General features: G+C 36.6%; 1 protein-coding gene across 1 annotated transcript in view; it reads right to left on the minus strand.

The window, feature by feature from the left end:
• xxylt1 (xyloside xylosyltransferase 1) overlaps nucleotides 1-17,551 on the minus strand; it is a 60,295-nt gene that overhangs the window by 22,138 nt on the left and 20,606 nt on the right. The window contains exon 4 of the mRNA XM_066709223.1: nucleotides 15,185-15,317. Within this exon, the coding sequence (XP_066565320.1) occupies nucleotides 15,185-15,317 (133 nt within the window). The remainder of the gene's footprint in view (nucleotides 1-15,184; nucleotides 15,318-17,551) is intronic.

The following is a 17,551-nucleotide window of genomic DNA, read 5'->3' on the forward strand; positions in this document are numbered from 1 at the left end:
TAGTTTGGAATATCACTATAATCCAATTATTTATTATCTTTTCTAAGCGGTACCAACAAATGTGTCCAGGCCATTTTAGAATATCTTTGTAAACTGAGCAATAATTCATCTCTTTTCACAGCTTCTTTGCTTTATGACATACCAAAGGCATGCAAGTATACATGATGCAATAACTTAATGTCATCACTTTTCAGAAGGAATGAAGCATTATTTCAATAAGCTGTAAGGGTACCAACAAATTTGAGCACGTCTGTATATATATATATATATATATATATATATATATATATATATATACACACACACACACACACACACAAATACAGTACTGTGCAAAAGTTATAGGAAGATGTGAAAAAATGCTGTAAAGTAAGAATGCTTTCAAAAATAGACAGAAATATCTACATTAAATCAATATATATATCAATTTATATGATGGATAGTATCTGCCTGTACTTCTCAGCACTGAGGAGACCATTAATTCTGACCAAATCCCTAACTCCATTTGCAGAAATGCAGCCCCAAACTTGCAAGGAACCTCCACCATGCTTCACTGTTGCCTGCAGACACTCATTCGTGTACCGCTCCCCAGCCCTTCGGCAAACAAACTGCCTTCTGCTACAGCCAAATATTTCAGATTTTGACTCATCAGTCCAGAGCACCTGCTGCCATTTTTCTGCACCCCAGTGTCTGTGTTTTCATGCATAGTTGAGTCACTTGGCCTTGTTGCCATGTCGGAGGTATGGCTTTTTTGCCGCAAGTCTACCATGAAGGCCACTTCTGACCAGACTTCTCCGGACAGTAGATGGGTGTACCAGGGTCCCACTGTTCTCTGCCAATTCTGAGCTGATGGCACTGCTGGACATCTTCCGATTGCAAAGGGAAGTAAGCATGATGTGTCTTTCATCTGCTGCAGTAAGTTTCCTTGGTCGACCACTGCGTCTACGGTCCTCAATGTTGCCCGTTTCGTTGTGCTTCTTCAAAAGAGCTTTGACAGCACATCTGGAAACCCCTGTCTGCCTTGAAATTTCTGCCTGGGAGAGACCTTGCTGATGCAGTATAACTACCTTGTGTCTTGTTGCTGTTCTCAGTCTTGCCATGGTGTATGACCTTTGTTAGCTGAGTTTGGCTTTTATTCCTCCTACAGAGCTGTTTCTGTTTCAGTTAATGATTGTGTTTTAACCTATATATTGAATTGATGATTAGCACCCGTTTGGTATAATTGTTTAATCATACACCTGACTATATGCCTACAAAACGCAAGTGTACCTAGAAGAATTGATGCTGTTTTGAAGGCAAAGGGTGGTCACACCAAATATGGATTTGATTTAAATTTTTCTTCTGTTCACTCAGTATGCATTTAGTTAATTGATAAATATAATCTATTAACATGACTATTTGGAGTTGGATCAATGTTATATTTGCAATGTTTGCTTTCTCTTCTTCACATGACTTACATAACAAGCACCACAACCTCCTGATCTCCTCATACTAAGCCTTTTATAATGTTATCCTTGAAATGCATATTATAAGCTGATCCCAGCTGTTTTTGAATGGCAGCTTGTTATGATCAACTATCAGGAAGATAAAAGTCACAATATCTCATGTGTCCACTAGCCTTGAGCTGTTTTTGTTACATACAAGGAGGGAGACCACGACTATATCACAGCTTAATTTGTAAATTTCTGATAACAAAAAAAGACTGTGTTTGTTTTTGTTGAGTTTGTTTTCACTTCACAGTATTGTTAACATACTACATAAACTACTGAGGTCATGCTGGGCTTGAGATATAAATTTGTTTTGCAGAAACTGGGTCACAAGATGTTTTGATATCTAAGTTACCACTTTAAACCGCATACTGAAATATAAAAATAATAATAATAATATTATTTTAGAACAAACTACCTTTGAAAACTAGGACACAATGAGTCACAAAAAATGAAAAGGACTGTTTCTCTTTATCAGAAAGTGCTGGAGTATATTAATTCTTCATTTGGAAGTGAGGTTACAAATTATGTAGGCAGTTCAAAAGAAAAGGTAAATCCAAAAGGATTTTTTACAGCTCTCTATTTCAGAACATACTATTTCTTCTGCAAGAAAATGTCTTCCTAGGTATATGTGTGTGTTGTGTCTACATAGGTTGATAGAGGATATGGTTGTATACTACAGCAATGAACAATTAGCCTAGTTAACGAACACATTTATATTTAATAAATGCAAGAATCAAATATATTCAAATAGGTGTTGAAGCTCATATTATTCTATAAAATTACATAGATATTTTTGAAAATATTTTACCTCCTTGAGACCATTTTCAATGTATTTCTCTCCAAACAGCTAACATCCAGCCTGAGGAAACTGCAAATACCAACAACAATGTATTGTTGCCATTCAGACCCTGAAACTGCATCAGCATGGTATCTCAGGTGATGAAATGTTTCGTAACACTTCTGGAGTCAATAAGTGATCAAAACAAAATAAGTGTTCTTGCTTAAAGGCAGGAAGGCTGCAGGGCACTAGTAAGCCAAGCTTTTTTAATCATGTTTTAAGAAATGGCTTGGCATTTGTATTATTTGTTGCAATCAGTAATAGTGAGACAGTCCTTTGAAAAGGAATGACTTTGAAAATAACAGGCCCAGCATTCCTATCTGAAAAACTGTGCTGATAAATTAGACCTCTGAGGGATAGGAGCTGAGTTAATTTTTATTCTGAGAATGGGATTTTTCTCAGCTTGATTGAAATGTATGTTTTGTTTTCTCTGCTCAGCACAGAATGAACATGATGTGTCAGGCAGACTCTGTGAGGCAGCATCTCCTTAGAGCACTCAACAAAGGAAATATAGGAATCTCAAACAGACTGTATGGCATTTAAAGAAAGACTCCGACAGCATGGCATACTGTGCCCTAGATTTACTTTGGTCTTGTTTTTCGAGTAAAGAGACTAATTTCTCCTGTAAAATAAAAACAATATTTCAACAACTGTGAAAACATCTGTGTATTTTAAAAGTTTTGAATTAGCACAGAATTTCAAAATATATCTTAAAAGTACAAAAACAGATGCAAGGCCACATGTAATTCCAATCTGTACTATATGAGCACAGAAGACTGAGGTACAGATGAACTGGTGAAACAGGAAATGGAAACTTGAATGTATAAGTATGGTCAATCAAGACAGGAAATCAAATGGGTTAAAATAGAGACAATGCAGGTACAGCTGTAACTATTTTGTCACCAAGAAAAGAGGCAAACAAAAATTGCTGACTGAAGAGCAGAAAAAAAAAGTTTCCAAGATGCAAAACACCATGGTTTAAAGCCACAAGGCACATCTAAATACACAGATAAAACCCATGTCCATTCTCCAATGAAAACACATGATAAGAAATGAAGGAATCTCTTTTGCATTATGGAATGTGAATGCATTAAGAGCAATAACGTTCATAATATTACATGACTCTGGTCTCCAACAACCCCTCACAGAAAGGAACCATGTTGTGTACTGTTCTAATTATTGTAAATTTGACTTCCTATTTATCCACATACAACTTTCTTGGAAACAAGAGCTACAGTGGCTACAGTTCATAGTGAAAAGCTCCTTGTTCTAGTTTAATTATGGAAAAAAGTAAAAAAAAAATCAAGCTCTGCGGGTTTTTAATTAAGCAGAGAAAGACAATACTGCTGACAAGATAACATGTAAATCCCAGAAAGTGAAATAAAGAAAGAATAAATGCAAACTGATGATCCATTTTTACATACACATTATTTGAGGCTGATGGATCTATGCATTAATGCATTAGTACAGTAAAGTCCCTTTGGAAATTACACACTGTGGTCCATGAGCAAGTTCACTGCTCTTCACTTATTATTCCATTACTTAATTAATACTTAAGTTAATATTGGCATCCTGGGATTTCCAAACCAGCACTTGGAAAAGTTATTAATAATTTAAAAAAGTCACTCCCTTGAAGAACTCATTCACTTGAAGTACTCATGCTTTGATCATTCGATTAACAAGAGGAACATGCATGTCTGTAATGACAGGAAACAACACTGCATAAACCAAGTCACCTATGTCAAATATTAAAATAACCTAAGTGTGTTATCAAAGTATATCATGCCATGGGTGTTTCTGACAGAGACAAGTGCCTGCAGTCAATGTAGAGGTGGTGAGGTACCATATGACACACCTACTGGAATGCATTATAGCTATTACACATTGGTTATGACTTTGGTTCATGCTGGACAGTATATTAACAGACCTATCAGAGGGCAACATTGGCAGGATATGCACAAGGACTCTGGCACAGTGCCTTACTCTGTCTTATGCCAGACAGAGTAAAAAGAAACAGATAATCCTATTTGGCACATTTCACCAGTCAGTAACATATTTCAAATGCCTTTACTTTTTATCACAGAAGCTTTATAGGATATCGGATGTCCATTACTTGCTCTGCTGCATGGCATTCACGGAGAGAAGCTTAGCTTGTGCTCGGGAATGAAAGCAAACTCATGAAGCACTGAGGCACCATCGTAACCCCATCCATGTGGACTGCAGCACTCAACAGCATGCCATCATTGCACACTGTGGAGCTCTTCCAGTCACAACAACAGCAGATGCTCTGTTTCCATCTCCCAGATAGGTAGTTATTATGTAGCAGGCAGTAATATTTAAGAAACATGACATAAACATTACTCAAGGGTGGCGACAAAACAAGGTGTGCATGTGGTGGGGGGAGCTTCCAATGTCTTGAAGAACTAAAACTTCACTACTACTTGAACTTGTAGATATAATTTCAATTGTTTTATATTTCTGAGTTCTGTTTGTATGGGATTTATGAATCAGTATTCATACATTTATTGTTTTGCACATCAAAAGGACTCTTCTTCAGGATAGCAATGCTTACTGTTCAGATTTCAATTCCACTCTATTATTATTCTTATTATAAAGAAAACAACACAATTTAAAATATTCACCAGTAAATATAATTTTCTCCAAAGTAATCACAAACATGGTTGATGATTTCTATGCTGAGTTCTTTAGAAAGAAAAGCATGTAAAAAATAAAGTACAATTAAAGAACAATAAACAAGTATAATGTACAATTTCTTTGTACAAACTTCACCATATATGTTTGGTTAATAACAGAAGTAACAAAATACATTTCTTATGGTCAGGTCAGGTTAATCAGTGGCTTCCAATGGCCCAGGCACAGAAAGAGTCCGAATTATATTTAACTGAAAGATGTGTGGAGCTTATCCACCCTCTTACAAATGAATATCAAATAATTAATAGTATTTAATGATCTATATTTTTTTTTTTAATTATCCCCAGTTAGGGAGTGAAAAAAAATGTGGTGTTAATTCATCATTCCTGTGTCACAATGACCCATGAATGGACTGAACACTCAGGAGGACTTCATCATGTACGAAGTCTGAAAGCAATTATTGATGATTTGTGTTTAATGGAAGGGAGTCAGAATGACCCTGAGTTGGGTTATTACACTTAAAATGGGGGGACTATTGCAAGGCTTTCTATTGATTAAATGCAACTCTTTGGGAGGAAATTAAAAAAACTGATGCATCTAGCAATAAAGGAAAAGCAGTCTTCATTTGCAACTGTGTTTCCAGATTTCTTCAATGAAGAATCCTATGTCCTTTCATTGCATAATTGTAAAACAATCAATGGTAATCCATTTTAAATCCTAATAAAATGTATGTGAAGTATTCAACAATAGTTTGGAAAAGCTCTAATGGTTATCGAATACATATCTGAGGATCTGCCAAAAATAAAATAAACTGATATCAATTATACACGTCACTGTGATGTTTCTTTGCTCTACACTTTATCAAGTTACCTCAACATTTATTTAACCCTCTGTTTTCATCAATAATTGTATTACCGTCTTCAAAATAAGCATGACCCAGACTGAAAATAACAATTCACAAGAAGAACATGCAACAATCCACTAGTTTAATGGGGACAAACAAGGAAAAAACAATCAGACAAGGGACAGGATTTACAGCAACAGAGTACCAAGGCTCTTTGATAAACTGGGTTAAGCTGCTGTACAGCCACTTAATACCTTTCATTCCTGAATACTTTCATTCCACAATACTGGCATTGAGAAAGATGGCTAGCCATAAAAAAGTGCAAGTCATATCCAACCATTTACCATATGAGGTCAAGACCGAAGTACAGTCTGTCTTTAAGAAAGAATAGATCATTGACAATTCTAAATAACTAGACTAGTCATACACTTAAAACTTTAAATAGTCAGAATACTATAATCTTGGTTCTTCAATGCTATTGCTTTTTCAGTCTTATTGTTCTCCTGTTCAAGAATAATGACCAAATGTGAGTAATGTGGTGATGTGGGGGTTTTTCTTACCCCCTTAAAAATCACCAGTATTCCTGTAAAAATCAGAACAATAAATCTTCCCCTGCTTTTCTTTTTACTTGCTGAAAACATCTAACAGGGTTTTCCTTTTAATATACTGATAAGCAAACTTGAAAATACAAACTCCTCAAGGCAATAACTGGGGTTAATTATGTGAATCTGTGTATTTCAAATATATCTTTGGGGAAACCGGATCATAATTGCAGTATGTGTTTTCATACACAGATCATTGTTTATAATAACACATACCACAATGTCTTTATCACACCATGTGTTTCTCTTAATACATGTGTAGCCGGTGCGGTCAGAGCTCCTTGTCGCACAGATGCTCCTCACCGCAGCAGCTCCACCCAGTAGAATGTTAAGCCCGCTACGCTAAAAGACACACGTTCATGCCCCGTTACACGTGATGACAATTTAATATATCAGCAGAACTGTAAGGTAGAACTCCATGTCTTTCTGATGCAAAGGAGTTCAATTTAATACGGACTGGTTATTCACAATGTAACAGTACAGTATTGAGGGTGATCAGTGCCAAAATTAAGATGAACGCGGTTATGAACATGAAGATGATTATGAACATGAAGTTGATTATGAACATTAAGATGATTATGAAGATGAACATGAAGATGAACATGAAGATGATTATTAACATGATTTTGAAGATGAACATGAAGATGAACATGAAGATGATTATGAAGATGATTATGAACGTGAACATGAAGATGATTATGAGCACTGGATAGGACAATAAGCGCACTGGCTACCTCCCACTAGCTCTGATTGACAGAGTTCAATGTTTAGTCACATAGAAAAAAAAGAAATACAGGAGATGGTACGAAATGTAGAAGCGCACTGAGACAAACAGGAAATATATATATATATATATATATATATATATATATATATATATATATATATATATATATATATATATATATATATGTTGAAACTAATGAATGTATAAATAAATGTCGAAATAAACAAACAAATAAATAGATATATACATAAAAAACATCATCAATACATCATAATTCGGACCCAAAAAAATACCAGTGATGATGATGAGGATGAAGATGCAGACTGTCCGCTTTTACAATGTTGCCATAGAAAGTGGTTGGAAGTCAGAGGCAGAGCGATGGCGGACAGACGTGATTCAATGGAAGTTAAAACTTAATAGTTTCCATATTGTATTTTGTTTGATTGTATTCGGGAAAATGTACAGAGACACATCTACTCGCTCACACGGTATCTATAGATAAAGGGAGGTGTTAATTAAGTCCTACATTGTACTCTATTGCATTAATTTTAGGCTTTATACCATGTATTGTGGAGCTATTGAACATATACATATACAGTTAAGAAGGCTATATTCATAATGTAACGACTCAGGGGAGTTTGGCCGCGGCGGGGACTCGAACCCCATTCTCCCGCGTCACAAAGCAGATTAAGATTTAGCGATGCGCCAGAGCGCGGCACTATGTAGTGGTTAAGTTGCACAACTGTGAGACTGGTATTTTTTGGGTCTGAATTATAATGTAAGGATAATGTTTTTTAGGTATATATATATATATATATAAATTAGGGCTGGGGGAATTAACGCGTTAATCTTTGCGATTCATTTGAAATGTTTAACGCATTAAGAAAAAATAACGCAATTGACACAGCACTTTTTTTGCCTGGGTTTTAATTACTTTAATGACACAATGTCCAGAAAAAGAGAGCTGCTTTGTCCCCTGATAATGTAAACCGACTGGTCTGTCTCAGTTGCTGGCTTAATGTAAAAGAGTAGACAAAATCTTGGGGTGAAAAAAAAAAATCAATATTCTCCTTTTGTTATTCATACTGCAAAGACTTATGTACCTTTTTGAAATTCAACTGGCACTTTAACATTTTGTTGTGTTTGATATTGTTGGTGCATATAAATAAAGTATTTATTTTGGCCTATTGGATTACATTCTATGCTAATCCAGTCTTTTTGATAACCTTGATGGTTTTAATATTCAACTTGCACTTTGTTTATAATGTTGCTGCATTCAATATATTTGATGGGAATGACTACTCTGTAGTTCTGAGGAGAGTCTGTTTACAGTTCACAAGATGTCATTAAAAATATTATTTAAAATAGACTTCCTTTGTGTTGATTAATTTAATTAGGTGATTCTACGTTTAAATATTGATGATTACAAGCTTGGGGAAAAAATTTGATTAATTGCGATTAATTACAGCAAATTGTGCGATTAGTATTTTTTTTTATCGATTCCCAGCCCTAATTTAAATATATATTTTCATGGAGACTATCCAAACTGAAATGTTAAATAAATACATGATTAAACATGGACATTTAGGCCTATATATGTATTTATTCATCTATTTATTTCAACATTTATACATTCATTAGTTTCAACACGTATATATTTATTTCCCGTTTGTCTCAGTGCGCTTCTACATTTCGTAGCGTCTCTTGTATTTATTGTTTTCAATGTGACAAAACATTGAACTCTGTCAATCAGAGCTAGTGGGCACTAGCCAGTGCGCTTATTGTCCTATCCAGTGCTCATAATCATCTTCATAATCATCTTCATGTTCACGTTCATAACCATCTTCATGTTCATCTTCATGTTCAATATCATCTTCATGTTCATCATCACATTAATCTTAATTTTGGCACTGATCACCCTCCATAGTACAGAGAGAAAGAGAGCATTTGTTTTCAATCTTAACATGTATAAGAAACCAATTTACATTAGGTTGTAAGATTGTCTACAATGTAGTAGATCATTTGTATTATAGAAGCAGAGAGAGTATAAATACAATTTTGAGAGGAAAAAGTAAATTACATAATTAACATTAGAGTTTGGATTGTACACTCACCTAAAGGATTATTAGGAACACCTGTTCAATTTCTCATTAATGCAATTATCTAACCAACCAATCACATGGCAGGTGCTTCAATGCATTTAGGGGTGTGGTCCTGGTCAAGACAATCTCCTGAACTCCAAACTGAATGTCTGAATGGGAAAGAAAGGTGATTTAAGCAATTTTGAGCGTGGCATGGTTGTTGGTGCCAGACGGGCCGGTCTGAGTATTTCACAATCTGCTCAGTTACTGGGATTTTCACGCACAACCATTTCTAGGGTTTACAAAGAATGGTGTGAAAAGGGAAAAACATCCAGAATGCGGCAGTCCTGTGGGCAAAAATGCCTTGTTGATGCTAGAGGTCAGAGGAGAATGGGCCGACTGATTCAAGCTGATAGAAGAGCAACTGTGACTGAAATAACCACTCGTTACAACCGAGGTATGCAGCAAAGCATTTGTGAAGCCACAACACGTACAACCTTGAGGCGGATGGGCTACAACAGCAGAAGACCCCACCGGGTACCACTCATCTCCACTACAAATAGGAAAAAGAGGCTACAATTTGCACAAGCTCACCAAAATTGGACAGTTGAAGACTGGAAAAATGTTGCCTGGTCTGATGAGTCTCGATTTCTGTTGAGACATTCAGATGGTAGAGTCAGAATTTGGCGTAAACAGAATGAGAACATGGATCCATCATGCCTTGTTACCACTGTGCAGGCTGGTGGTGGTGGTGTAATGGTGTGGGGGATGTTTTCTTGGCACACTTTAGGCCCCTAAGTGCCAATTGGGCATCGTTTAAATGCCACGGCCTACTTGAGCATTGTTTCTGACCATGTCCATCCCTTTATGACCACCATGTACCCATCCTCTGATGGCTACTTCCAGCAGGATAATGCACCATGTCACAAAGGTCGAATCATTTCAAATTGGTTTCTTGAACATGACAATGAGTTCACTGTACTAAACTGGCCCCCACAATCACCAGATCTCAACCCAATAGAGCATCTTTGGGATGTGGTGGAACGGGAGCTTTGTGCCCTGGATGTGCATCCCACAAATCTCCATCAACTGCAAGATGCTATTCTATCAATATGGGGCAACATTTCTAAAGAATGCTTTCAGCCCCTAGTATGGTGTTCCTAATAATCCTTTAGGTGAGTGTATTACTATTCAGTTAAGTAAGGCTTGACCAAATCAAATCTTTGACATACAAATCGCAAATTACAAACTCATAACCCATTTAATTTTAACATTATAGGTTAAAGTTTTCATTTGGTCTTGGCCTAGGATGAATTTAAGGGCAGTGAACTGTCTGTCAATGTGTATTCAGACCAATTAAGTTTTTCACATGTTTTATTGCTGAAGGATGTAGTAAATCCAAGGACATACCTGCCTGGAGATGTATGCCCTTAATCAGAAAATCTGAAAAGTTACGTTACAATTTTGTATAAACATTCAAATTATGTATTGATAGTCATACACTATGCACAACTCTTTATGAGGTCAAACATCATGAAGTGTGGTGAAGTATATAGTTGCACTGAGAACAAAAACATATGTTTAATAAAATCAAATTCCTCTTTGTTGAAGGCTGAAAGGAAAATCAAAGAATGACAGGTACAGAGAAAAGAAAAATGACCTGTTTAACCCCAGTTCAAGCTTCAAACACATGTTCTTGAACTCCTTTCAGTGTGCTGTGTATTTTATTTTTTTGTCAATGTTGCCATACAGACACTGTGATGAGCTCTGTCTTGTCTATAAATAAACAGGACATAGCACCATTCCAGCTTATAGCAGTACACAGAAAATCTAATCAGATTTTCGCATCAGAAACACATGCAACACAAACTTCATTACAAGCTGCCGTGAAGCACAGCTATTTAAACACAGCAACTGCAGTTAACAGTAAGAAACGACAATGCTCTGACATCATGATCCCACTATATTGATCACATTTCCATCATGCCATTGGCTGAAACATGTTTTTCTTTCAAAGTAAACCTCAGCTTTAATCATTAATATAGCAATGTTCTTCCCAGGAAAGGAAGAAAGCCACGTGTAAGAGCTATAGCATGATGGCTTTTCTAAATGACTATTAGCACCAACAGCGTCAAGAGAAAATTCAATTCAAATTCACAAGGTATCCCATGACAACACTGGACGAAGCTATGACGCAGTAAGGCAGTAGAGTCTGTATAACATAGGTTTCGCTTAACGTCTGTCGCTAATAATTCTCAAAATACTATTACTCAATTACATAAGTGTGACTCCCCTTAACATTTGGCAACATATTGTAGCGATCTTTAGCCTCGTTAAGGGGCCTGGGCCTTTTAGGGATGCAGTAAGATCGCTGCATTGTGGCACGGGAGAATGGGGTTCGAGTCCCCATTGTGGCCAGAACCCCTGAGTTGTTACAATATATTCCAAGATTGTACAATATATGTCACTAGAGAACTTCTAAAGCATTGCCATCAGTAAGCTGCACTGTACTCAGACATTTTCTTTATATCATTCCTAGGAGTAAAGTGACACTACCCGCATTTCAGTCTTATAAAGTATCTTGAATAGAGCATGCAGTGGCAACATCTCCTGCCAGGGCCCTTGCCAATATGGGGTACAGACATCTCTACTGACAAAGGATGAGCCATATCCTCTGTTAGTCATTTTATAAGTCTCTACAGACACAGGGTTTGGATAAACACAGACAGGTTTCATAAAGCACAATGTGAAACTCGCAGAATACCAAAAGTTTAGAAAACTGAATTGAAAATTATACATACGGGGCAAAAGCACATTAACATAGAAATCTGATGAATCCTTAAAAACAGTTCAAATGAAAACCAAATGTGAAACTTGAGTAACAAAAGTGGAAGACCAAAGAGTACCTACATAAATTACTGTAATCCTACATTCCTTCCTGTTAAATTGATCCCTGATCATATCATATTTATGACCACTATAAAAACATGACTTGCAAATGCATTATTAGAATTTTTGGGGGCTGATTACATTGGCTTTGTCCCTTTACCACATAGCAACACAGCGTAGTGGAGCTGCAAAGATTGTTTGTGTTGGCAACCTAGACTGGATCCTACCAAGGAACAGATTTGTACAGACAAACCATATTTATAGTAAGACTATAATTACCTTATATGCCCCACATTCTGAATTGAAAAAGAGATGTGGCCTTCTAAGAATCTGAAATTCTGTTCCTTCTATTCTGAACACTGCATGAAAAGTCTTTCCTTGACCCACTTTTCATATTTGAAAGTTGTGTGTCATCAGTCAGAGCAGTTAAACAAATAGTATCCATTGAGAATTCAACTTTTATCTTGTCTTATTAAAGAGAAGTAAGAAAACTGATCCACATATTTGTTTTGTTTTTCTAATCATTTTCAAAGCATAAATAGTTATATTAGTAGTAGTATTTATGTTGTTGTTGATTCATCGGTATCCAAGGCATCTATAACAAGAATTACATGTATTAACAAGTTAATAAATTTAGCAGATCAAATTCAATTATCCAGGAAAAGCAATGTATTGCTCTATCAGAAATTCTATTAAAACGGTAGGCTACTACTGATAAACATTATTGCCTGTGAATTTGCAAACTGAAGATTTATTTCCTAATCAAAGACAATTCCAGCTGAATAAGTGTTCTAAACCAATCACTTCACTTTATAAATCAGGATTTATTGAGTTGTCATATCAACAAATAGAAAGTACTAGGACCCAGATCAAAACCTCCCCATTCATGGTACTTCCTATTGGGTTTGAAAAAAAGAAGCTCCTGGCAAACCCAACGTCACCATAAAACATTGGGTTTGAACTATCTACAACTGGATGATGTGCAAAACTAGTACATATAAAGTTGCTAACAAGTGAACAACGTGTGACATGGTATCAATTTAATGTAGCCCTAACTGGTCAAATTATACATTTGAACCAACTCTTAAGCAGCTGATTATGTTAAGGTATCCATAAAAACTGTGGAAGTGTGACTATGCAGGAGTGGACATGGATACCTGTGATCACAATCATGATGTGTGTAGTTAATATTCAGTAGAAATCGTGTGGAAGAAATATATGGTTTTATATAATCACCATTATAATTTACCATACACATTTACTGAGTAATGAATTAAGTCACCCTTTCTTAATGGTTAAGCCAATGCCAACAACACGTATTATACAAACTTCAATAGTTAAACAACCAATGCAGGTGCCCTGGGTTTATTTAATGATGCACCAGTTTATGTATTTATTATAGACTTCAGTTTTGCTTCTGAAAAAAGCAATGGTAATTTCTTGGCATGTGACTCAGAAACCATTTAATAACAAGGTACTGCAAGTGGATTGAAGGCAACTACTTATTTATTTCTGACCTCTCTGTGCAAACATTCTATCTTATGTTTTTGAGGGAAGGTGGGCATGGTCTCAAACTCCAACCTCAAACTCCAACATCAAACTGGCTAAAAAGAGACTTCTGTGTCTCCAGCTCCATCTAGCGCATTCAATTAAAAATACAGACTAGAAATAAAGCACTTCAATCGAATGCAATACACTGTTCGTCGTAGAGTAAACAACCTGAATGATGAGGCACATTCTTGTGCAATTGCATTGAGTACAATTTGAGCTTATTTTGTGATCTAAGCTAGCATGTTCTTTATTTTGTTTTAAGGGGGAAGAGAATGAAGGATCATCATTCAAATGGCAAGGTATCTGCCAATTTCAGATGCCACATCACAGAGAGAGAACCATTTTCATTTCCCAACTATGTGAAATAAAATTTGCATTTTGAATATGTGCGTGTATATGCTCTGTCAACTGGAGTCGCAATTAGGGAAAACAAAAAGGACAGCATTCTAGGTTAAATAAATTAATAAAACACTTTGGTGTTTTAATTAGAATGAAGCCTTCCTCATAATGCTGGTTCAACTTTCCGGTTATGCATGTATTTATTTCCAGTCACCAAACAAGCACCCTGGGAATGCAGCAAAATTGCTTTCCTCCCCCTCAGTGACAATGCAGCTTCCTAGCCTGCCTCTCTCATACCTCGCAAACCTGCTGGTTTCTTTAACACTCCACTAGAAATTATCTGCTTTCTTCTGTAATAGCATTTGAAACTGCCTGCCCTGAAGAAGCTTTGGAGACCGACGGCAACAGTGAGCTAGAAATAGGCATTGTCCTCCTCCTGTGACTCAGCCCGAACAATGAGACTGAGGGCATCCTGTTGTTGCTGCTCAAACTCTATGACCTTCAGGATATGAAACTGCAGAGAGCAGTTTTTCCTGTGTAGTTCCCTTTCCAGTCAGGGTTTTAACTGAAGAGAGAACCGTGTGTGTGTCTCCCACCTCTTTGCTCTCTGTAGAAGACTGTCCATTTATTGTGACAGAGGAATAACACACACCAGTGCTCTCTGGAAACATGCAGTTATGCACCAGTTTCACAAGTGTGTCACAATGGCATTCATGCTTTGTCTGTCTGCTGAAAAGCACTTAGAAGTGACATTGTACTTTAAGCTTTCGGCATGTCCCAGTTTCAAGACTTTGACTTTACAGCCTGCAATTCCATTTTGACCAATCCGTCAATTTCTGTGCTGCATGGTATGTTTTATTAAAGGAACACTGCAAACCTGTCAAATCTAAGGTCATACTGCAGGAGTGTGAGAGGGTGTACGGCATCACTTTTCAGTCATTCTGGGATTTTTAAGACTTGTAACTAAGCGTCTTAAGTTTATATATATCTCTATGTTGAGTCTATTGCTATGAAGCTTAACACAAGAATATAACCATGGGTTACTGCAAAACCCAGCACATAAAACCTATAAGCCTATAAACCTAGGATTAATATTAAGTACCATATAATCTGGATCAAGCTAATAAGATGTAACCACTCATTTTAATGATTTCCTGGTCAAGGTGGGTACCTGTACACCGGCTGCATCTCCCTGGCAATGCCAATCACAGCCCCAGCAGGGAAGCGGTTAAACTCTTCAAACAGCTCTCTGATGTTGGTCCTGTACTTGAGATCCAGGTCTAACTGCACGATCCGCTTCAGATCTGAGAGAGGAGAGCAAGAGAGGAGAGGGATAAGGGGAAAGGACCAGCCTTGTTTGAAAATGTTCTAATGTTTCTATGACCAGACAGCACAAAAGGACAAACAACACTCACAGATATGTCCAGAGGTGACCCCAATATACTTGCACTTCAACAATCTCCCATGGCACCATGCCCTCCAAACCCTTGGTTCTTTTTCACAATGTCAAGTGATTACCCAACAGTCATTGTGATCTACACAATTCTCCTTTGCCACGCACTGCGGTTCAGACTCTTGGTTTTCAATGACTCTGCTACCGGTGACGGGATTAGGCACTTTATATTAGTCTCTGCTGATGCAAAATTATAGTGCGTAATTTAAACGTATGCAAATATGCAAGGTTGCATAGATTAGGTTTACCACCATTAAAACAAATATGAAAACTGTTAGTTTCCAACCTTAGTATACCAAACCGTACAATTGATTTTAATTAAATGTGGCAGATTCACATTGAGTAGAACCATATCAAATGGCTCATTCACAACAAAAAAGAAAAAACACCTTTTGAACCTTGTTTTACTAGATTAGATTACCAAAACAGTACTGCACACTTAGAATGAAAAATATTTATACTAAAATAAGCTGTTGAAATAAAAACAATGGGAATGAGTAGTATGTTGAACTGTCAAAATGTCACAAAAACACACTGAATTTTAAACTTTTTGTAAATCTTTCACTTGTCTAACAAACAAGAGAGTTTTTTCAAATACCCTGTAACAATCGAGAAGTTAACCACAGCTTCAATGGAATACAGAACTTATTTAGTCAGTTTTTCTGGTACAGTGCAGGACAGTTTTTTTTAATCCCACGGCATAAGAAACATTTCCACCTGCATAGGTCCGATGTTTCAGTTGGATTAACTTGAACATGTAACAAGAATTATTTACGGCTGTACAGTTAATATGGGTTATTCTGGATAAATCTGCAAGATAATGTTTAAACAAGTCTAAAGTTAGAAATGTTAAAGACATCTCTGAAGGCTATCGTTCCTATTAAGCAATACAGAAAGGGCATCAATGTCTTAATGATATAATTCTGCCTTTGGATTAATCAGCGTTTGAGAAACAGGAGCTCAGAATGCTAAACTGGGCCAGAATTGAGACTTGGAAATCATTCAGAGGCTAAAGGTGTTCTGTGTCTGAACACCTGATCTAGACATAAGGTGACTTGTTGAATGTGTGGTCTAGTGAAGACAGCCCATTAAGGTTGCATCTAGATCCTGTTTTATTTATATCTGCAGGCAACGGCATTACATTTCTGTGGGACCAACAAAGGGAAAAATGGACCCCAGCTTGGTCAGTTCAAACGTTATTTCTGAGGCTCCTGAGAAGCTCATCATGTAAATTAAAATTCTCTGCTCTCCAAGGATGTGTGTAAGCATTGCTATTATCTTTTGTACACAGAATTTGGAGAGGTGAGCCAGGATAAACTGTCATTGGTAATTCCCAAACCAAAAGACAAACAGTTGATTCAAGTCTTTCATAACTTAACTTAACATAACTTAATTTACAGATAAAACCATTCAAGATGCGTTTGAAAAAGATCATGTGGATTCTTCCCACCTCCAACAAGACAGAGTTTTCAGAAATTAAATCAATTTATGTCACTTTTGGACCAGTTACCTAAAAAAGAAAACAAAAAAATATATAGCAACAAGTCTGGAAATTAGATCAAAAGCTAATTTAAACAAATATAATTTGCCACTGAACAATATATTCAGTTAGAAAAAGATTCTGCAAACTATTTAATATTATAAAGACACACACAGAGATATGTTGTACAAGCTCCAGGAGACCAAGAGTTAAACACCTCGGAGTTATTACAACAACAACAAAAAAGTGAAATGGCTGCTTTGAAGTCTTTACTGGGAAAGGGATTAAGGTCACTGACACATTTTGCCCCAGGTAAATACGCCTGCATAAAGGACGCCATAGTCCCTAACACTCTCTGATGCGTTTTTTAAGGCGAGGTGACTGAGACCTTACACAAACAGTAACAGCTATGGGCATTCTTAATTGTCAAAGACAAACAGTCAGTGTGTGCTATAGAGAATTAACTTGGTTAAGCCTCAAGTTTATTTTCAGCCTAGAGCTGAACTTAAGCTGTTTACAAAGAATACTGCTGGTGTGTACCCAAACAAAACCTGTTCAACAACAACATGCATTATGGTCAGTAACTCCCATCGAAAAGTCTTGTT

This window comes from Amia ocellicauda, chromosome 7, assembly GCF_036373705.1.
Source record: "Amia ocellicauda isolate fAmiCal2 chromosome 7, fAmiCal2.hap1, whole genome shotgun sequence".
In the NCBI taxonomy this organism is placed as follows: Eukaryota; Metazoa; Chordata; class Actinopteri; order Amiiformes; family Amiidae; genus Amia; species Amia ocellicauda.